The following is a 23,884-nucleotide window of genomic DNA, read 5'->3' on the forward strand; positions in this document are numbered from 1 at the left end:
AGGGCAACTGTTTTGCCCTCTCCCTGACCAAGGTTTCCGTCACACATGCCAGGTCCATTCTGCATTCTTCAAAGTAGGTTTGCGGGGTAGAGGATTTGTTGTTTATTGACCTGGCATTGCACAGCATCAGTGTCAGAGGTGGGTTATTCACTTTTGCCTGCACACTAGTGTCCTGAGGAATGGGACAGAGGTTGGAAGGGGGCCCGGGTATGATTGTATTTTGGGTCCCTTATCTTGACCCATCCCCCACCATCCTCAAATAGTTTAGATTGATGATTCAAAATGTTATAAAAGATAACCTATTTTGGAAACCAACAAGTCATAGGCTTGTACTCGCTTTGTCCCTTTGGGAGTTGAATTTTAATTACCCATTCAAAGCTCTAGAAGAACTTGTAAGTTTTTAGTTTAAATGCCACATACATTTCTTAGATTAATGTGGGTTTATTTCCTTTCCTCAGGCAAAAATAGTCCTTGATATCCTAGTCACAATGTTCAGTGAATACTGCCAGAAGCCATTCACGTGAGTCAGTGTGTAATTATGTTTATTGTTAATTTTATTGTTGTGTATATTTTTACTACTTGTGTTTTTTATGAGTGGTTGTTGTTCCTCCCTCAGTGTTGAAGCAGCAGAAGTAACTTATCCCAATGGAAAAAGCTACATCTTCCCAGTGAGTATGACAGAAGCAATAGTATTATGACTAATTAAAGACATTCTTGAAATCCAGAACTCTTGGTGGCCTCTGGAGGTATCCTTTTGAAAGGAGCTGTAAATCAGATGTTAGATTACTGTAACTCACTCTACCCAGGCCTGCCTTTGTCCCTCACCCGGAAATTGCAACTGGTCCAGAATGCAGTGGCACGGGTCCTCATTAGAACAACTTGGAGGGCCCATATCTGGCCTGTTCTCAGGCAACCGCACTGGCTTCCAGGTGAATTTCAGATCAGGTTCAAGGTAGTGTTTTTGACCTTCAAGGCCATTTGCAGATTGGGCCCAGTGTACCTGAGGGACCTCCTAACTGACTGCATCTCCTGAAGAGCACGTCACTCTGCCAACACAAACCAGCTGGTGATCCCTGGCTCAAGAGAAGTATGTGTGGCCTCGGCCAGGGTCTTCTCAGTCCTGGCCCCCTGTGGTGGGATGAACTCCCGGAAGATCTGAGGGGCCCTTCAGGAGCTTCCACAGTTCTTAATGGCCTACAAACCAGAGTTCTCCCAGCAGCAGGCATTTGGTTGGGGCCAGTGAGTAGCAGAACACCAAAGGGGCCCTCCTCCACAGAAGTGGCACCCTGGGACTGAGATGGGAACAGTGCATAATAATTTTTAATGATATTACTGTTAAATATTATTGTTTTGATGCTCATTGTATTCTCAATTAATGGAAACCATTCCAAGATGGCTGTGCCGAGGGGGGTGCTTAAAAATCAAATAAACAAACTTTTTGCTCTCCCGTATAAACATCTCCTGCAGGGGTTCTCTGAGTGACACTCATTATCCATTCTCCACAGTGACATTTTCAATAACACGCACCTCATGATTAGTAGCCATTGATATCCCAGTCCTCCATGAATTAGTCCACCACCACCACCACCCCACTTTTAAAGCCTTCCAAGCTGGTAACCATCACCACATGCTGTGGCAGGAAGACCCACAAATGATGTGAAGAAATACTTCCTTTTGTCTGTCCAAAGTCTCCCACTCTTCAACTTCAGTGGATGACCCTGGGTCCTGGTATTTTGCAAAAGGGACAAGAGTTTCTCCCTATCCACTCTGTACATGGCATGCATAATTTTATAAAGGTCTATCGTATTTCCCTTTGCTCAGCCTTATTCTAGGTTAAACAGCCCTAAGTGCTAACCAGTCCTCATAGGGCAGCAGATTCTAGCTCCATAGTCATTTTGGTTGCTCTTTTCTGCACCTTTTCAAGCTCTGCAATATCCTTTTACAGGTCCAGTGACTAGATCTACACAATACTCCAAGCATGGTCTCACCATAGATTTGCATAAGGGTAATGGCTGTTTTATTCTCCATTCCTGATCATGGCCAACATGGGATTTGCCTTTTTCACAGCAGCTGCACGCTGGGTCGACATTTTATCAAGACCCTCCAGGTCCATTTCATGGCCTCTTGCTGCCATTTCAGATACCATCAGTGTATACGTGAAGTAGGGATTATTTGCTGAATATGCATCACTTTATGCTCACGTTGAACCTCATTTTCCATTTTAATGCCCCAGTTTGAAGAGATCCTTTTGGAACTTATTAAGAGGTGAATTTTGGAATTTATTTCCTCAGCAAGTCTTGATGGCTACCAGGTCAGGTGGTTTCTAAGAAGAATTTGATTGGTGTGTGGGGAAAAAATGCATCTTAGCAGTTCTGAGCCAAAATAATTACAGATTTGGTTTAAAAGATGTATACCTATGATTTCCAGATGTTTGGGTTAAACATCTAGAGGCAGTGACTTCTCTTATGCCATAAAATGTTAATGTTCTTAGAAAACAAACTTGTTAAAGGCATTTCCCCCCCTTTTCTAGGAGCTGGCTTATCGTCGAGAAAAGATAAAACCTGACATAATGAACAAGAAAATAGGAATTAGGTAAATTTATCTCTTCCATCTTTGAGAAGTGTGGGAAGTATGTGGCTACACATCCATCACTTTGGGGATACAGATGGGGACGTCAGAATGGAATCCTTTCTGGGAGGAGGTGCTTGTACCAGGTCAAGGCAAAGTTTCTGGGGCTCCAAGACCCAGCCCAAAGAATTCGGGGGCGGATTCATTTTTCTCACCTCAAGGTTTAATTTTAAGTATCATATTAACTAGTTGTTATTGCCAGAAAGCCTAAACTCTTCCCATTTTTCATCATTTTATTAAAGCTGCGTTTTAGTATAAACAAATATGGCATAACTCTGTTTGTCATCACCACAACAAAAAGCTAACTTTTTATTAAAAAGAACATCTCCCCAACAACTCCATTGCTTCTTCCAAAAGATTGGTGCTGATACAGAAAGCAACTGGTTAAGAAATGAATCCAGCTGCTATCTTCAAATCATGTAAAATTTACAGCATAAAAAACTGCGATGACAAGAGCTTCATGGGGGGGGGCACATTTGTCATGCAACAAAGCATTCTGGTGTCAGATGATAATTGAGTTTTGTAATTTGAGGACTGCTGAAAGGTGGTACAATGAAATTATTGCTGAACATACTAATCCTCTTCCCCCCTCAAAATGAAATTTCTAGATACCATCAAAACCTGGTGCCCGGGATTTGCCCTAATTTACAGTTGGATTTTAGTTCTCAGTTGTCATGTGCCTTCATTGTTCTCATAAATGCTGTTCTTTAGCATTTATAGCTGTGCCGCGAAACACCTGATAGGTTTTGCCTTTCTGGCTTGGGTAGTTGTAAGACAAATAAATTGTTCTAGCAGGAGCCCACGGGCAGAGCTTCAGTCTCCAGTGTACTCAGCATAATGATTAATCTATTCCGTACTGCTGGTCCTTATAATGCTGCCAGAGCTGCATGTTGTAAATCAGTGTTGTGTCTTGTTAAATGTGGAAACTAGACTTTGGCAGCAGTCTCCTTTCTGCTTCCCTTCTATCATTTCTCAAATTACTTTTGTTCTTTGGTGTAGTATTGTCACTCTGGCATCTGCTGCTAGAAACCATTGCCCTTCTCTCTCTAAGATTATATTGTAGTTTGCAGTCTCAAGCAGTGTAGGGGGGAGGGACCCCTCCCTCCTGTTTTGCCCACTGAGGGCATATCTGTTTTGGAAGACTATGTAAGGAGCATTGTGTAGGGCAATGGGAAGGAGCTGGGCTAACCTTTTCACAGGTACAAGGGCTTCCACCCACGGAGCACAATTTTCACACCTCCTGCCTGCTGCAGTTGTCTGTAATGCTTCCTGAAATCCTGTTCCTGTGGGAGAGGAACCTCTAAGAACAGCTTGGGGGCACATTTCAGGCTGCCATGGATTGGAGAGGTAGAAAAAATAATATGCTGCATGCCAAAGTCCTTGCACCCACAGAAATATCTGTTCTGGAGCCAAGCCAGAACTTAGAAGTAAGTTCTTAGTTTTCCCTAATGAAAACTACCTGGTTTTCATCTTGGCCATTTTACTTGTACTTCCTTTTTTGCCTTGTCTGAAGTGAGCAATGTTGGAGGAGTGGGGAGTGCACAGAAGGACACACTGGGGGAGTCTGGCAGTCACATCACCTTAAAAGAGAAAGGGGGCAAACCAGGAAAGGCCCCCCTCAAGCCAAGGGGCCCTCCCGCAGCCTATCCATGTTAGCAGATGAACAGCAAGTAATTGACTGCCCGGAGGATGCTACCGGGCAGCTCCCCATGATCAGTGTCTGTGCTCACTTAACCTGATGCCATGCAGGTGTGAAAAGCCTGTGTCTTGATCCTGCTTGTTGCCCTGTGGTTGCACAGTCGTTCCAAGTAAGTCCAGGGCCATGGCTTTTAGAAATTAATGGGTCTTATGAGTTAGTTCTGTACTTAGTGCCCTAAAGGAGCCCTTTGTGCTTCTAGAAACAAATGTTTTATCTCTCCATGCAATTTATGACTGAGCCTTAACTCTCTTGGAGCAGTAATGCATGAATAATATTCCCTCAAAAGTGAAGTCATGGTGCAAATGAAAGGCAAGGGTTGTGGACTAAAATTACCTGTGACTTAAAATATATGCATGTATTCTTGCTTTTTGTTTTAGTGAGACTCCAGCCAGCCTTGCAAAGCTGCTCACCAGGATGTGTTTGAAGTCTCACGTCATAGGGAATGGGAACAATATAGAGGTTGAAATCCCTCCTACAAGATCTGACATTATCCATGCGTGTGATATCATAGAAGACGCAGCAATCGCATACGGCTATAATAACATTCAGATGACTATTCCAAAAACATACACCATAGCTAATCAAGTAAGATTGCACCCTTAAGTAAACAGTCTGTATTGTCAGTGAAATGGCTAGAAGTATGCCAGAAGGGTTCCTGGAAGAAAACTGTGTCTTAGAATTAAAACAATATTCTGTCATGTCTTGTTGCGAGAGGAGTTTGCCATAGCAAAGATACAAAACAGATGCCCATCGGATCTGAGCAACCCAAAGACCTGCAGCGGATAGGCTTGAAAAGTTTAAACCTGGAGTCCATATTCAATCCTAATTGGGAATTTCATTTCCTCAGTCAGGACCAGATGTGCCTAGTTGGCATGGCTTTTTGAAAAGTCACCTCCCGTGATTTTGGGATAGTCACTGAGCTGAAGGATTAAAAACAATTGTTTTCTTTTCCCACTAGTTTCCTCTCAATAAGCTCACAGAGCTCCTGAGACAAGACCTGGCAGCGGCTGGCTTCACCGAAGCGCTCACTTTTGCTCTGGTACGTTGACTCCTCTGTTTCTGGGCCTGGGTGTTAAGGCCTCAGTGGGGGCAGCTGTGTTCCCTGGAGAGGTTGTGGGCAGGCCTGAGGTGGCCTCGTGCTGGCAGGGGAAAGGAAAGTCGAGCACTAAGACGAAGCTTCCAGGCCATGCTTTCCCCTCCCTCTGCCTGCCTCAGTCAGAGAGAACAAAGGGTAAAGGGCTTCACTCATGGGAGGCTTCTGACTGCCTGGAAAGCAAAGTACCTTCAACTCTGGGATGTTAATGACCCAGCAGAACCAGAACTGGGTGGGAACTGACAGTAAGCTTGGCCTTATCCTTTATGTCAGTGGTTCTCAACCTTCCTAATGCAGTTTAATAAAGACCCTTTAATACAGTTCCTCATGTTGCTGTGACCCCCAACCATAACATTATTTTTATTAATCCTTTTGTCTGGTTTTGCCTGGAGAGTGTGGCTGCTTTCTCAGGATGCCAGGCTCCAGGTGGGGCCTGGGGATCCTCAGGAATTACAGTTCCTCTGCAGGTCACAGAGAGCAGTTCCACTGAAGTAAGTGGCTGCTTCGGAGGGGAGAGGGTTCTGTATGGCGTCGCCCCCCACTGAATCCCCTGTCCTCCCCAGGCTCCAAGCCCCAAATCCCCAAGAGTTCCCCCACCTGGATCTGCCTCCCCCCACCCGGCACTCTGCCTCCTCCCATGCCCTCTGCATGAGCTCAGAGATGCCTGCCGACCTGCAGCAGCTCCAGAACCTTGAAGATGCGGTTTGCTAGCCAGCCAGCAGCACCTCCAGGCAGGCACCCAGTGTGGCATCTGCGACAGCCATGGCTCCGTCTCACCCACAAGCATGGAAGGAAGGAGGAAGGATGCCCAGCTCGCTCAAGGACGCCCAGCTCACTCCGCCTTCCCTTCTCCTCCACGCTGCCTCCAGCCCTCTGGGAAAATGCCTGCAGGGAGCTGAGGCCATCCTTTTGCATCCAGGGGCATTGCTCACGAGTAGGCACACGGGCTTATGGGTGGAGCCTGGGGATCCCCGTGGTTACTGCTCCTCCCCAGAGTCCAGAGGGCAGGGAATGGCTGCTTTGGAAGGGGGGGGGAGCTCTAGGCCTGATGGTCACAACCTCTGTGAAAGGCTCATTCGACCTCCAAAGGGGTCACGACCCACAGGTTGAGAACCGCTGCTTTATGTCAAAGGCATTAACTTCTGGCTAACCTCTGTATTACCTGCTGAACAGAACAGAACTGGAAAGTGAAGCCAGATTCTATGATTATCCCAGTTTGTAACGTGGATTCCAGAATGAGATAGAGCTACACAGTATGACTGGTTTAAATTATAAAACTGCAAGCTGAAATTATTAGAATGCAACACAGTGCTGCCTGAAAACGTTTCCATCTTGGATAGACACGCAATCTATCTCTGGATGCCCTTTGTGGCTCTTCCGGCCTATGTGAGAGGCACACCTTGGCAGCTGCATATATGGCACCAAGTACAGGGTGGTCCTGTCTTAGGTTTATAATATGCTTGTACATATTTGAGCTGTGATCTCTAGATAAAAATCCGGATAACCAACAAAGAAATGTTAATGTTGTCCTGGTGTAATATTAACTTATTCTGCTCAAGACCTTAGATTGGTAGTAGCTGCACTCATTTCCCCTCATCTTGGTGGCCTATTGCTTTCTACGGGGGCTATTTGTCAGCTGGTGTTCAAGCTCAGTGTGTGAAATTTCACAGTTCACTGTTAATGGCCTTCAGTGATCATTAGTAAATCATATGTCAGTGTCCATGCTCTCAAATAGTTTCAGATGGGTAGCTGTGTTGGTTTGAAGCAGCAGAACAGTGCTGCTGAAGCCAGTGGCATTTTTAAGCTTGACAAAGTTTTATTCTGAATATAAAGTTTTGCATGCATGCATACTTCTTCAGATACACTGAAACAGAAATCACCAACCATTACATATAGAGAGTGAGGAGAAAGGCCAGGAAAGGCCAGTTAGAGTAAAGATGCATAAGTAACAAAGCAATAAATATAGCTAAGCCTGGATGAAGGTGATTGGTAAAACCTGTGAATAACAGCATAAAGCATAATAAAGGAGTTAACAAACAGATGCCCCCCCCCCCCCAAAGCCAAAAGGATAAGCTAATAAGCTCTGGGGGTTCCATTGTCCTGGGTGTTGTAACTCAGCAGTCTCTTGTTCTAGCCTGTTTCTGAGGCCCCTTTGCAATAAAGCAGCTACTTTAAGATCCTCCATTGAATTTCCTAGAAGGCTGAAGTTGTACTACAGGTTTCTCTGTTTTATGCTTCTTAATATCAGATTTGTGTCCATTTATCCGTTGCCCTATATAAAGAACTGAAGAGCACCGTTGTCACTTAATGGCCTGTACACTGTTAAAAGATGAGCAAGTTAATGAGCCTGAGATGTGTTTTTCTTGCTTATATAACAGCAAAGTTGGCACCTAGGTTTATTGCAAGCTCTGGTACCAGTGCCCATGTTCAAGTTAGATGCTGTATTATTGTAGGTAAAGAGTTGTTTAAGTTGCCTGTATGTAATAAAAAGTTAGGTCACCCAGTACTTGTGAAAAAGCTGTCATTATCCAGTAGAGGTTGTAAGACTGATAATGTGTTTAATTGTTTAGAGTTGAAAGCTGTATGTGTCCTAGCAGTATTCTATTATTGTATCTTTTGGGCATGTCTTGCAACAGGTTTTCTCTGGGTACTTTTTTGCCTTTGTTAATCTATTTCTTGACTTCATCAGGTGGATAGTTAGTTGTAGATCCCTTAAGTGAGAATCTCTGTAGGATTAGATGTGACTATAGCATAGAGCCTGACTATATACAATGGATTGTTTGATATGTTTAGAATGGTAGCTGGAAGCATGTAGGGATATTTGTCGGTCAATAGATTTACGGTATATTTCTTGCATAGATTGGTTCATTGTCAAGTTGATGGTGGGCTGAAATGCCTGGTGGAATTTATCCAGGGCTTCTTTACCATGTCCAAACCAAACAAAAATGTTAGCCATGAAGACTACCCACTTGAATCTAACCATGAAGATGTTAGCATACTGTGTGGCTTTCCAGGTGCCCACAGCTATTGATCTGATGGAACAAGATTTCACCACAATTGAAGAGAGAAGAAAATGGCAGAGTTTGTTGGCAAAGTCAAAATTCATGTTCCTTATGACTTGTAATCCATCTTTGTGTAGGATGTTGATGTACACAGATTCCACATCCATGGTGGCTAAAATATTATTCTTTGGAAGGCTGTTCAAAGATTATATTTTCCTAGAACAGGCTTATGCCGCTCCCACTCTCCCACTCTCCCACTCTCCCACGCCAGAAACAGGGCAGGGGCAGGCCTATGCCACTCCATAGCCTCCTCTCCCCCCCCCCCGATTCCAGAGACAGGGCCAGACCTGCTTCATTGCCCCCCTGCAATTAAGTTAAAATGAGAGCACTTCCCTTTCTGGGCTCCAGTTGCTACCATGTGCAACAATCCTCACCCAGCAAGGATTTGTATGGAATGGGTCCCTCCCCTTCCCACCCTCTCCAGGCCCATCATTGCCAATTTTGAGAAGGGATGGGTGGGTTGAGATGGCCATATGTGGTTGAGAAAGCCTCAGGTAGGGGTTCCACACATTGTGTGATCCCCACTGTTCGTTGTCATGCTGATGGGGAGAGGTTTTTCCCATTAAGAATGTTTGCATTTGAATTTAACTTGCTTTCTCTCCCTTCCTTTTTAGTGTTCCCAAGAAGACATTGCTAACAAAATGGGGATTGACATCTCTGCAACAAAAGCAGTGCACATAGCAAATCCCAAAACAGCAGAATTTCAGGTGAGAAGCAGAAGTTGCATTTCCAGTTAACTGTCATGTTATGTCAACCCTAAGTGGGAATATAGCCAATAAACGGCTGGGGGATTTAGGAATGAAATACAGTAACTGGATTTGAAGGCGGAGGCCATCTAGAAGTCCCAAATAGTTGTGTATCACACCTGGTAATAATGACATTAAATATATTCTCATACTAATGAATTCCTTTTGCCACTTGTGTGAGAGTTCTAGATACTCAAAAAGGACAAATAAAGTATGATATTCCTTACTTATAAGACTAGCACAAGTGTTGCGCTATGCTGGCAGATTGGGAATTGCTGGGAGAAGAGAGAAATAAGGGGGGGGACTGAACATATTTACTGTTTATGTAGATATCTGCTCCCTCCTATGGTAGCATGTTGCTCTTTGAATTGAGGAAGTTGTGATTTAGAAAAGCTTCCATGTGTGCAATCCCTCATTTGGACAACAGGTGGCGCGTACTACCCTCTTGCCGGGTCTCCTGAAAACTATCGCTGCTAACAGGAAGATGCCTCTACCTCTGAAGCTCTTTGAGATCTCTGACATTGTAGTAAAAGATCCCGCCAAAGGTAAGAGAAGGAAAAGTTAGCATTGGTACCTTTAAAAATTAAGGGCATTATTGGGTTCACCATGTTTGCAGCACTTACTTGTAGAAAATTCTCAGGGATGCTGTGGGAGTTCAGGTGTTCCTCCTTCTGTGCAGGCAAGGAGGCAGGCCATCAGGAGCAAGGGGGGGGGAGTGCTGCATGCCTCCTGCATGCCTCCTGCATCACCTTCCTGTCTCTGCTCAATCCAAATCATAATCATATATGTGTGGAGCTTGAAAACACAGAGCATTCCCATTAATGACTTTGTGCGTGCACGGGTGGGGGAGGACAAAAACAGGGTTCTTGATTGTCCGAGGATCTTCTACACACAAAGATTTGCCTATTGTGGACTAAGTCATTCCCCATGAGTTTTACCATATTTAAATGATTCTTTTTTTTAAAGAAAAGTGAATGGAGGTCATATTCTGTACAGTACTAACCCTTATACTGATTTTGCTTTGAGTTACACTTCCCTTATTGTATCCACCAGGTCTTAATATGTAATGGTCGCTCTAGTATTCTGGTGTTAAAGCAAATTGATTGGAAAGGCATCATCTGGAGAAGTGAAGATTGGGAAATGGGTGTTCAGATGGTCTTTAAGCTCAGTAGCAGATCCTAGTGGTTCAGCTTAATCTGCTTACAGAGGCGTTGAGAGCCTACGTGGAGCTCACAACAGATGTTTAAATTCCAAACTCCTTTGAAAGAGATGCCCAATGCAGCCTTTCCACTGCTAGAGGGCAGCAAACACCAGTTTTATTTCTCAATGCATTTTCTTGGCTTGTAGAAAGCCATTCTTTAAGAATGGTATTGGAAGGGCATCTTCAGACAAGCCATTTATGTCTCTGCAGTACATATATAATTTATGCTGATCTAACCACCAGATCCGTTGATGGAATAAGAGAAAGGTTTCTACTTGATTAGAATGACCTGAGGCTTGTCCAAGAAAGCTCAGCTAAGGTTTGGCAGCAATTCTGTGGCATGTAATGAATTAACTTCATTATCAAATACAGTATTTCAAATCTGCTTGCTGTTAATGGGAAAGAATCTAGATCTTGTGTGGGGTTAGACAGAGGTTGGTGCTTCTCTTGGGGACCCAGCAGGGGATAGTTGGTGTAATGCTCCCCCAGCTGTGGGGTGGGGTAAGAGACACATACTATTGTTCTGCATGGTGTTAAGACCAAAAGAAAAAAGAGAGAGGAGAGTGTTTTTGTTATAGGAGAGCTTTCAGTCTTGTGAGCCTGCCTGCCATCCTTTCTGCAGTTTGAATTGGTACAGTCCAGCAAGAGGTTGTCTGTGTCAGTGGGAACTAGGCCTATGGAAGAAGTAAAAGGGGGGGGGGAGACACACACCAACATGGCCGATTGCCCTTTGATCTATAATTGTCAATGCATAGGTATAAAGAGAGACTGATGTGAAATAGGATTAAAAAAGGCAAAACCCTTTAAGCGTAATGTTGATGAAATCTGTAATTATAGCTGCTTGTTACTTTTTCAGATGTAGGTGCAAGAAACCACAGGCATCTTTGTGCTGTTTACCATAACAAAACCCCTGGCTTTGAGGTGATTCATGGGCTGCTGGATAGAATCATGCAGTTGCTGGATGTGCCACCAAGTAAAGAGAATGGATATTACATTAAAGCAACGGAAGGTAAGGGAAAGTATAGAAATTGCATGTGATCTTAACTGCATGTTTGTATCAAACCTAAGTGTCAGCCCATCTGCAGAAATTCAGAACTGACCTGGACAAGATTTCTAGATATTAGTTCTTGACAGCCTGACTTTTTCCTTTTCTATTAAAAAAATTGTTCCAAATTGTCCTGTTTATTTCCCAAGTTGGCATAGAGTGGCATGACCTTAAATTTTGTGCAAGCTTCTGCAATTAGTTGTGGTTACACAGAGGTGCCTATTAGTTGAGAATTCCTGTCCTGCACAGATGGGAGTTGTAATTGCTGTTGCAACTGAGCTTGTATATAAAGCTTGAGAGCCAGTGGTGGTATAGCTGTTTAGAATATTGGACCTGGCTTCAGATCTCTGCTCATTCATGGTGCTGAATGACCTTGGGCAATTCATAGTGTCTCAGCTGAACCCCACACAGTTGGCGTGAGGACAAAACAGAGAAAAGTGTGGCGAAAACACCATCAATGGTGATAGTCACTTGGCAATCATCCACTGGCCTGCTATCATCTGGAGAGTGACCTTACTAAGCACTGCAGATGCCTGGCACTGATCAAAGCAGTATTAGTCCATCCCTTTCCTTGTGGCATTCCAGTTGGGGCATTGTGGCATTCTGGTGAAACACAGCTGTTCTTCACCATGTTGCCGAAAGGGTTGAATTTGTGTTTGACAATAGAGGGAAGTCAGTTTCTTGATCAAACCCTAAAATAACGTGAGTAGCAGGCAACCGTTTGAGATTATATGTGACTACTGTGTTCTGGGTTGTAATTCAAATATGTTCTTCCATGCGGGCATTTATCAAGGAAGCTATCCTGAACAGGGAAGTTTTGTATAGTATTCTTTTTTTAAATAAACAAACTCAGCCATGTCATACTTAAAGAGATGTAGATATATAGTATGTTATTAGGATGTAGGATAACTAACTGAAGCACTGTGCATCAGACAACAGACTTCAGTTCAGGAAGTTAAGAGTTAAAACACTGTATGCCTAAGTATTAAGCCCTTGCTTCATCCTATGTGGGATCGTCTGACTCATTTCAGTGTTCATGTACAGTAAACAGATGCTTCATATCTTTGTCTGTTCACTCTTGTTCTGTATGTGCCAGCCATGGTTATTAAAGGACTTTCTGTTTCAATAAAAGCCTAAATATCCATTAAGTTAACCTTGGGGTCACAACCTTTCTGCCCTTGTAGCACCACCTGTGCAATAGCTGCAGATGCTTGAAAATATGGGTGAAATCATGAGGTTCCCCAGACCTTCACAATAGTGTTTAGTGTAACCGGAGCCTTGCAATGTGTGGAGAAAATGAGCTTGGAATGACGAAGTTTCTGATGGAGGGAATTTGCTAATTTTTTGAAAACATCTACTGAGAACAACCCAGAATACATTGTCTGTTTGTTAATATCACAAAGGATACATTTCTCCTGTGGCTTTTATAAAAAGGGAAGAAATTACTATGGTTTTGTGGAACGCTGATTAAATTTCACATTGTGTGTTTCCTAAATGGTATTAGACTATCCCAGTGTTAGTCCGCTCAGAGTGTAGGATTTGAGTGTATTTGACTTTAGCCCAGATGTTTCTACAATTTCCCACACTTAGCATGTGGTTCTTGGCACAAAACATTGAGGCTCTTACCTTGTATTAATTTTAAAATTAATTGTTTTCTCTCATGGTGCACCCAGGTGCTCAAAGCTGTGCTGGAACTGTGTGTGCTGCACAACGGCACTTCCCTGATGGCTTCCAGGAACTCTGCCCAATAATGCCCCTGTATTGCGCACCCCAAACCTATTCCATCTATTCTGCTACTGCATTTCTTCTTATAAAATAATCGCCGCTAAATGAACACTGAAAAGTCTGTATAAAGGGAAATTTTGATTTGCGTAAAGGTTGTTTCCTCAGTGCAACAATTTCCATGCACAGCGCAGACACGTCGGCATGGCTTGTTCAGTGTCTCAAACATTTTGCTATATGTGATCTCTATTTTAAAAGTCCTTTTTTGAGTGATTTATTTCAATGAACTGAACACTGAGGAAATATGCAAATAATCAAACAAGCATGTTTTGTTTTGTTTTTTAGCACAAGATGCATAATGCTGTTTGTGAGAATTAACAAAAGGGAAACCTGAAAGGGGGGTGGTAAATGTCATTGCCCCGTTTTGTTCCCTTCCTCCCACCTCTTTAAAAGGATAGTTGATAATTTGGATTGCCTAGCCAACCGCACCAGACATCTCTAAGGCTTCCTGTCTCACGTAAATTTTCCTTCAAATTTCCTGAAGTTCTTGGGGACCTTTGGCTTTTATAAAAAAGGGGGAAAATTAGCTTGCCTAGTACAATTCCAAGGAAGATTTTAAACAAGACAGCAGGCCTTGGATATGTCACATTGCTGAGTTTGCAGAAAACTATTCTAGCCTTGGATGACCCCCATTGTGGATTTTTTTTATCTGTACAGTGGAGGAGAATTGGATGTGTGATCATTTTCACTACTGCAGAATTCATGGTTCCTTGGCTTTTGAGCTGCAGCCCTAATATGCATAACAATATAAAATGGTTCATAAACTTACTTGGTCTGTGTCGCACTATAGGCTGTGAGCTATAGTGCTGTATATAATTTACTGTAGGTAGGACCCTGTTATGTAATTTCTCTACCACTTAACGTACCATGTTACTACTTATGCTCTGCTTCAGTTCTTCTGATGGTTCCAAACTTCTAAATACTAATGCATTGTTTACTGAACACCCTATTTTGTGACTTGTACTGAATCACTGACCATTTCCACACAAAGGTGGACAACGCGCGCAGCCTAGCTGCTTGTAAAAGCACGATCGTAAGCCACGTGTTTGGCTCCTTCCTGCTGGGAGAACCCTCCCGCCTTATCCTGCTGTTTTATCATGGCTTTTCCCTGCCCAGTGAGGTGGCGGAGAAGCATGGACAACCCACATGTTTCCCTCCACTTCTCAGGTTGTCAATCAACATAATCCCTTCTCAGTGGTGATTTTGGGGACTCAACCCCCCACAAGTCCTGAAATTACTTTTTTTTTAAAAAAGGAAACTTCTGCGTTGCTACAGGGATCCGCCACAATAATAAAGCATCCTCTTCTATTTGTTTTCGGGATTCTTTTTATGATGGTCTTCATTTATGAAGGCCTCCCCCCCATCTTTCCCTGTTTATACTCTACCACCAGAAAACAAAAACATGAATGTGTTTTGGATAGGGTTGCTGGCTGCTGCCAATATATTATTGTGCACTTTGAAGAGACCATGACAGTATGCTTTATTTGCACTGATACATGGGCACATCGGTTTGCATTCCCCTAGCAATGTGGACTGCACCATTTTTTTGTAAAAAAAAAAAATTGTGATCTGGAAATGGAAAGGGGAGAGGAGGTGCAAAAGTGGACAAAATGCTACCGAGATTGTTGCATGTTTCTTCTTTCAGGCAGGCTTGCCCCAGTTTTTGCCTCATTGTATACAGCGACAAGAAAGAGGAAGCGCTTTCTCACACTTTCCGCTATCGTGGGGCAATGGGAACAAAATTGATGGCAGTCTCTGGAAAGCCACGGGTTGCTGCCAACATCATGAGTAAGCAGCATTAAAACCTGCAAACAATGAGGAGCCGGGCAGGGGCATATTCCTCGTGTAGAAATGGTCACTGTGTGTAATCTGCCTTGAGTCCCAATTGGAAAAGTACAAATAACATAAATAATCTATCTGAACTAACTTTTCAATCCAGTTGGTTATAACTAGAGTTGTCAAGAGTCCTGTGTAGGATAGTAAAGCAGCATTTGCCTCTTCTATATTATGAAGTTCAAAAAAATGGAGGATAGGAGACTAATGTGAGCCCTTTGGGCCCCCCACTGGGGAGAAATATCAAACCTAATATTTACTCTCTTGCTGCACTGCATCAGGCCCACAGTTGTGAGAAATAATGTAAAATATAATCTGCACCTAATTGAAAATGATGCTAGAATTCAGCAGTGGCTTGGACATACATAAAATCAAATATTGTTTTTAGAAAAATAGTTATCAAATAAGCAGTTTTTTGCTTTCTGCTCTTGTTCAAATTCATCTTCTCTATTAATTGGGTTTGATCCACTCCTCTTTTCCTCGACCCTTCATTGTGTAACACTTCTGCAAGTTTAGCAGGCATTGGTTTGCAGAGAGCCCTCGTCCTGAACCTCAACGATCATCTTTTCAGGGAGTAGATGTTGCAAAGCGCAACAGGAGGAAATAACACAGATCCACCTCACGAACAGGACTCCACTCACAGTCCTCTGGGTCCAAACTGTTTTTGTGCATAAGAGAGCAGCTTGATTGAATTTATTTCACCAAGATCCTGTAAGTCAGTGGCAAAATTGGGAGTAATATTGTTTGAATAGAGGGGGAAATATGTTTTTTTTTTGCCACAGATTTTGCCAGAAGTATCAGCTTTGTTTTCTCTCTGAACTTGTACTTTGTGCTGCTTTTCTGCAGGACCTTGATGTATGCACATCACTCCCGGTAGATTGTTGCACTGCCAAAACATGGTCAACCTGTTTGGAAATCAGACGATTGTGATGCAAACGTTAAGTCTTGTGCCTTGTTTCTCCTTCATGATTGAGAGAGTTGTATAGTAGTACTGCTGCTCAACACATTCCAACTCCTTTCCCTGCCTTCCATCTGTTTAATTAAACAGAAGGCATGGGGCAGTGTAGAAAACATTAATGCAGCTCATCCTCATAATGGCTGGACAAGAAGCTGACAACTATTGGAAAATGTGTCTGCAGATTTGTGTTTATAACCATCAATTTTATAGCAGCTTTGTGAACCACAGAACGTAAATTTGCTATGAATGAAAATCTCCTTGGCAAGTAACTGGCCAACCTGTTCTCAGGCAGTGAACCTTCTGAGAAGATCTTAATAGCAGTCAACCCAGAAACAGCCCTTGCCCTTGATGCGACACATCAGTATAGCTACTGCATGTGAGCGAGAGAGCACACAAGTATCCCTGTGGACATTCACAGAGTTGGGGACCAGGGAACCCCACCTTTTTGTTTGATGGGTGGCTGGTTTCCTTTGTGTTTCAACAGTCCTTTACCCAACATAATCCCCACAATCACACTGTGGCTACAAGTGGCTTTATTATGTGGTATTGCTGGATTCATGTAGATCACAGATTGCATGCTCTATACTTAATGTATAGAGCATGCAATCCCCCCTTTATTTTTCATCTTTTGAAGTGCTGAGGATTGGGAGGTAAGTAAAAAGCGAGCTGCATTTTTTAAAAAGAAAATCATGTTGGAATAATAAAAAGCCCCTCCCCCCAACAAAGATGCCAAAATTTGAAACATTTGTATTTAATTTGTCACACTATAATCTATACTTTGTAATGGTTTTTGCGTTACAAATGTGTTGCAGGCTGTTTTAGTCAGTTACTATGCAAACTAAATGAATGAGTTTTCCATTTTTTTATATAAAAAATCTGTTGCACGAGTATCTTTTATTTCTTAAAGCCAAGGGAATGAACTGCTGAACTTTCACAATCCTGCAGTAACTTGAGCCTCACTGGAACAACCGCAAGCTGGTGACCCAGCTCCCATCTGAGAACCCTGCTGGTTCTAACTTGAAGGTGATGGTTCACATAAGATATAGAGGGCGTTGTCTCATGGGGACAGAGGGAAATATAAGGCAGGTGGAAGACATCAAGTTCTTTATTTATGCTCATCCCCCATTTCAACTTAAGTTGAGTCACCACATAAAACACAGAAATAAAACATATTAAAATCATATTAAATGTAATACAAATGGTCCCGATGGAGGGGATTCTGAGTAGATACGGAGTTCAAAGATAACTGCAGAATGTCTAACTCCCTCCAAGTCCCATCAACAGAAGCTGGAAGTTATGGATTTTGTTCTGATTTTTTGTATCTTTATGTGAAAGAAATTAAGTTAGGGATCCTTAAAGGTAAAGGTAAAGGTATGTGCAATTTTATTTATTTTAATTATATTTATATACTGCCCTCCCTGTTGGCTCAGGGCAGTATACACTTGAATCTTTCATAAAACAATAGGATACAATAAATATCTTGACTTAAATATATAACATCTTTAACAACGAGAATTTGTAATGAATTATAATTTAATTCTTTATAATTTAATCTTTAATATTCAGTTTTTTTACTGCACTGTGGTGCCGTATTTTTCTGTGGGTACAGTTGATGGTGGGATGAGCTTCTGGGTCATGGTTTGTGGTATGTTCAATTGTCCTGACAAAAAGCCTGGTGAAAGAGCTTCCTTTTGCAGGCCCTGTGGAATTATTTTAGCTCCAGCAGAGCCCTGATATCATTCCACCAGGTGAGGGCCAAAACCAAGAAAGCCCTGGCTCTGATTGATGATAGGCGAGCTTCCCTGGGGCCAGGGGTCACCAGTTTGTTGGTGTTGGCAGAATGTAGTGCTCTTTGGGCGGCATAGGTAGGGAAGCAGTTTCTCAAATATTCAGGGCCCAGACCACATATGGCCTTGAAGGTGATTACCAGAACCTTAATCCTGATCCAGTAATCAATTGGTAGCCAATGCAGCTTCTCAAGTGCAGGCTGGATGTGGGCCTTCCAGTGTGTTCTTAGAAGAACCCTGGCTGCTGCATTCTGCACCTGTTGAAGTTTCCAGATCAGGGATAAGGGTAGGCCTGCACAAAGCAAGTTACAGAAATCCAGCCTAGAGATGACTGTCACCAGGATCACTGTTGCTAGGTGTTCTGGGGCCAGGTAGAGTGCTAGTAGCTTAGCTTGACCCAGATGGAAGAACATCAGCCAAGATAATTTTGTGGTCTTCTGTCATGTCCTTTAAGCATCTGAAGATGCCTGGTGTATATAAACACTATAGACCCTCTGAATGACTAGTTTTCAGTAAGGCTTTTGACAAGGTTCTCCATGATGTTCTGATGGGTAAACTGGAGAACTGTATACTGGATTTTTGGATGGTTAGGTGGATAGGGAACTGGCTGTAAAATCAGACACGAGTGGCTGTCAAAGATATTTCATCAGATTGGAGGAAAGTGAAGAGTGGGGTGCCACAGGGCTCAGGACTGGGTCCAGTACTTTTGAATTCTTTTTCCAGTGGTCTGGATGAGAGGGTAGCAGGACTCACTAAATCTGTGGATAACACCAAATTGGGAGGAGTAGAGAACACCCCAGAAGATTGAGATAGAGTTTAGCAAGATCTGAATGCACTGGAAAAGTGGGCAAATGAGAACAAGATGCAGTTCAATAAAGATAAGTACAGAGTTCTACATTTGGGTCACAAAAATGAGGATCAAGCATACTCGATAGGAGATACTTCTAGGTAGCAAGGTGTGTGAATGTGGTCTTGGAAGTATTTGTGGACTGTAAGCTAAATATGAGCAGACAGTGTAATGCAGTGATAAAGAAGGCAAATGCAATCTTGGGCTGTATCAATAGAGGCATCACATCAAAATCACAATATGTCATAGTCCCACATTGGTGAGACCCCACCTGGAGTACTGTGTGCAGTTTTGGAGGCCTCACTTCAAAAAGGATATGGACAAAATTGTGAGGGTTCAGAGGACAGCAACGAGAATGATCTGGGGCCTGGGGACCAAGATCTATGAGGAAAGGCTGAGGAACTTGGGAATGCTCAGCCTGGAGAAGAGGAGGTTGAGAGGGGACATGATTATTGTCTTTAAGTATCTGAAAGGTTGTCAATTAGAGGAGAGTAGGGAAAGGATCTTGTTGGCAGCAGAAGATAGGACCCACAGTAATGGTTTAAACAACGTGAAGAACAATATTGGCTAGATATCAGGAGGAAAAGTTTCAGTCAGAGTAGTTCAGCAGTGGAATTGACTGCCTAAGGAGGTGGCGAGCTCCCCCTCACTATCAGTCTTCAACCAGTTGCTGGAAGATACTTATCCTGGATACTTTAGGCTGATCTTGCATTGGGCAGGGGGTTGGGCTAGATCCCCTCTATGGCACCTTCCAACTCTATGATTATGTGACCACAAATGTATTTATTTGTTTATGCATTTATTTATTTATTTAATACCACCACTCTTCAAAGGTCTCACGGTGGTTTACAACGTAACAAAATACAGTAAAATACCATAAAGCCCATAAAAACACCCCTTACAGACAACCAGATGGTGATCAATTGCAAAGAGAATTCTAATCTCCCAATTCCCCCCCCCCCCATTCAGCCCAAGGGTCAAGTTCTCTCCCACTGGGAGCAAGAGACCAGATCTAGTCAAGCATTGGGGGTGATCCTCCGATGGTAACACTGAGACTCCGCCCTGGCCTCAGCCATACACCTGGCAGAAGAGCTCCGTCTTGCAGGCCCTGCAAAAAGCTGGCAGGCAGGGCCCTCAGCTCTTCTGGGAGCTCATTCCACCAGGTTGTGGCCAGGACTGAAAAAACCCTGGTCCTCGTCGAGGCCAGGCAGATGTCCCAGTGGCCTGAGACAACCAGTAGATTCATTCCTGCAAAGAGCCCTGCGGGGGGCATAAGCAACTAAGTGGTCCCACAGATAAGTAGGACCCAGGCCATGTATAGCCTTAAAGGTCAGTACCAATACCTTGAACTTTACCCGGAAGTCTCTCACACAGTGGTAGGCAAGTCACCCAGTTTCAAGTAAATAAGTCAAATCCTTCAATGTCCATTAAGATGAAGTTCATGAATAGGTTATTGGATTGACTACTACACGTGCTTTCTTTGAGAACCTGCTCCAATGTCACTTCATGGCCAAGAATTCATCCCAATTTCTGGTGGCTGACTCTGGGAAAGTTAACAATATCCTTCTTACTTCAAATTCTTTTTTGTTATAGCAATAGAAATTTACATTGTCTCTTCATTTTCAACTGTATGGGGAACATGAAGGTAAAAATATGAACCCCCACATCCCATAATAAAGTTTTTTTAGCTAATCTGTAACTATACGTAACATAACATTTGTGCTTACTCTTTATTTTGCAACCCTCTGCTACTTATGTATTATCTTATGTCACCTACTTGTTTAATGAAGGCTTTGTGTGCATGGATTCAGTGTATTTTAACCTTTTTTCTCCCCTTTCATTTTGTCTTTGAGATAAAAACGAGCTGGTGTGGTAGGGTGAACACAATACCAGGCTAGTGATCTGCCATGGAGCTTCCTTGTTCACCTTAGTCCAGTTGGACCCTCTCTGTCTGACTTAGGTCACAAGAAGGGAGAACTCTGCAAGCCACTCAGCTCCTCAGAGAAAAGATGAGATAAAAATATGCTAGACAAATCATGTTTATACCTGAGCTCAAGATTACACGTATGGCTTCTCCCCATTCCCCATTTTAACTTATTTGAGGTAAGCTAGGCTAATATTCCTGCAAAGCCTCTTGTGGCGCAGAGTGGTAAGCAGTAGAAATGCTGTCTGAAGCTGTCTGCCCATGAGGTTGGGAGTTCAATCCCAGCAGCCGGCTCAAGGTTGACTCAGCCTTCCATCCTTCCGAGGTCAGTAAAATGAGTACCCAGCTTGCTGGGGGGTAAATGGTAATGACTGGGGAAGGTACTGGCAAACCACCCCGTATTGAGTCTGCCATGAAAACACTGGAGGGCATTACCCCAAGGGTCAGACATGACTCGGTGCTTGCACAGGAGATACCTTTACCTTTAGGCTGATATTATAATATTATTATTGTTGTTGTTGTTGTTGTTATTAGATTTATTTCCCACCACTCCCTGGGTAGGCTCGTGGTGGGTAACAGTTGTCTTTAAAACCCCAATTAAAACCCCATTAAAAGACATTAAAAATCATAACATAACATGACAGCAGCCAGTCACAGTCTACTCCCACCTACCAAGGCAATAGAGAATGGAGGGAAATGATGCATACTTCAGATCCCCAGTATACAGTGACTAAACCCAAGGTTTGAACTAACCTGGTCCAAGATTGCCACACTATTGACTTCTATGGAGGGCAGGGTATTTTGAGGGACACCATCTTGCTTTTTGGGGGGGAAACAATGTATGGATTGAGAATAAGTCGCCTACTGTTGTACATTAATTGTTTTTGTAGCTTTTGCGACTACTGCTTGATCTATTGGTGATTGCTTTGTCAAATTCAGTATAGAGTTTCTGCTTGGAAATTACAGATGCTACAAAGTGGGAGTACTGCTTGTTGTTAAACGCTGAAGAATTAATGCAAATGTAGACACCCTTGAATTTTGCATTCCACTAAAAAAAAAAATCCTCTGCTTTAAACATTATAAAATGTAAATATCTCTGTGCTGAAGGATTTAAGGCCCTTACCTCCCGAACGGGCTAACTGGGAATCGCTCAAGGCAATTTCCCCTCCCGCCTCCACCTTGCATCTGCATACCTGTGCCACTGATTCAAATTTACAGTAAGGGATTTTATTCTTTGAAGTTCAATCAAGGGATGAAAGGTTAAAATTGAATTAGGGGATTAGGTTTACTGATGGTAAATAAATTTAGGTACTTTTTAACTGTTTCATTTCCACAGTAAACTAAACTTTTGCATAGATGAAACTGTTTTGCTTTCATGTGTAGCATAAGTAGTGAATCTTTTTTTAAAAACCTTAATGCTAGCTCAGGAATATTTGCGGACTTGTACAAAATGCTACTGAACCATGGAAAAGACTGACAGCAAAAGAATTGGGTAGTTATGGACTGTATATAACTAAGTACAAAATTTAGCAGGTTGTGAACATTTACTATGAAGATCCTATCTTGTGAAGAAAAATTGTTCATGGCAGATGGAAGAAATTGTATGTACTGACTAAAATGTTTCAAGTACACATGACATCTTGGGTTTGAATACTATATTGTAGTTCTGTATATACTTCTCTCAAGGTTCTGTGAGCTCCCTGATTCTCAGAAAGAAGCAAGTGTGGAACAAAGGTATAGGATCCAGGCCTTAAAATACTTGCTTTCTCATAAGTGTAAGACTTACAAAAACATTCTTGTTCCAAATTCAAACTGGTAGATAATTTGTAACTTGAGTGGTTAGATTTCACCAAACTTCTAGTGATAGGTCAACCATAGAAACTTTCCATTTACTTTCAAGAGATCCTCCTGTAGAGAAGTTGCCGCTGGCAGAACTAGCTAGTTTATCTGGCATGGTTGTGATGGTTTAAGTGAGCATCATATTTAAGTCACTATATAGAGAGAGATGGTTGTCTGCATCTGTTCAAAGAGCATGGATTAACCAGTGGCAATAATGTGACAAGGGGTTCAAGAATCATGTTGGGTATCTAAAGGTTGTTCCCGTCAATTATTTAAGTGTTGATTTCCGATACTTTTACAAATTATAGGAGTGAACTGGCATAGTCTTAAGCTTTATCCCAACTCTGGTCCTATATCATTCCTTTAATCTTTCTTTCTGTCAAACATGGGAAGAAGAGAAGGACCTAGGCAGGAAGGAAAAGCAGCGCAAGATGTTTGAAAGAGAATTCAGCCAGCCCTTTGAAGCTCAATTAACCAGAAAATGTGGTAAAGAGTAGGTACGCCATTGGATTAGTGACCAAAGAGTTTACCCCCTGAGTAATCAAAGTGGTCCTGCTGTCTGAACACAAAGACAATTATAAGTTCTTAGGGCCATGTAAACGCTTTGATAACTTGAACCTCAAAGCATTTTAGAAATTGCATTCTTAGTATGAACTGTGATTTTTGTCTGCCTGCATGTAGCTTTCTTAGGATAAGGCTAGAGAGCATCTCTTCCCACAATGCATTTGTTTGTCTGAAGGTATTACGAATTTAATTGTGCTGCACCTTCTAAGTTACTGATTATAACCTTCGTGTGGTAGCTTCCTCCGTTTTGGTTTACTCACAGCTCTTCAGATTTCTCAAGTAAAATTTGTAGTGGCATTGAGGTGTGAATCCAATTGGACTGAACAGGATAGTTGATCTGAAGTTGTTTGCAGAACCTATGGGATAGTCGGATAAGCCTTTTCAATAGGAGACTTACCATAGAAGCTTGCTTTTATTTCCTGCAGACAATTTTTCACATGGGTAAATGTCATTCTACAGACTATTGCAATAAAAGACCTGCTTTTAGTAAATGGGTAGTATGCCGCTGGGCTGCAGATCTTTAGTCGCACTAAGGTTGCCTCTTGTTTGCATTGTGAAAGCAAAACTGCTGAATTAAGCAGAGCCTTTGAGCTAGGGAAGGTTAGGTTTGGTCTGCGTAATGGGTTTGTTGCTAATGTGTGCATCTGTGCACATCTGACAAGATGTTCCCTTTCCATATTCATCTTGCACTGGTCCTTTGCCTGTTTCTGACCAGCACTCATGCTCACTGAACTGTGATAACAACACAGACCTGGCAGTATGTATGCATGTTTCTATTTTGGGGAGTGAGCAGATCTTTATTTTCTGCTGGCTAGATATTGTTGCATGAAATGCTAGCATACTCCTCATAAGAAACACACCCTGGACATAGCAAAC

At 42.6% G+C, this 23,884-nt stretch overlaps 1 protein-coding gene across 1 annotated transcript in view; it reads left to right on the forward strand.

The window, feature by feature from the left end:
- Positions 1-23,884, forward strand: part of FARSB (phenylalanyl-tRNA synthetase subunit beta) — a 36,419-nt gene that overhangs the window by 11,092 nt on the left and 1,443 nt on the right. Inside the window, exons 9-16 of the mRNA XM_077348914.1 lie at positions 459-520; positions 617-668; positions 2,531-2,592; positions 4,705-4,912; positions 5,286-5,366; positions 9,097-9,189; positions 9,656-9,773; positions 11,286-11,438. Coding sequence (XP_077205029.1) covers positions 459-520; positions 617-668; positions 2,531-2,592; positions 4,705-4,912; positions 5,286-5,366; positions 9,097-9,189; positions 9,656-9,773; positions 11,286-11,438 — 829 coding nt within the window. The remainder of the gene's footprint in view (positions 1-458; positions 521-616; positions 669-2,530; positions 2,593-4,704; positions 4,913-5,285; positions 5,367-9,096; positions 9,190-9,655; positions 9,774-11,285; positions 11,439-23,884) is intronic.

The sequence above is a fragment of the Paroedura picta genome, chromosome 8 (assembly GCF_049243985.1).
Source record: "Paroedura picta isolate Pp20150507F chromosome 8, Ppicta_v3.0, whole genome shotgun sequence".
In the NCBI taxonomy this organism is placed as follows: Eukaryota; Metazoa; Chordata; class Lepidosauria; order Squamata; family Gekkonidae; genus Paroedura; species Paroedura picta.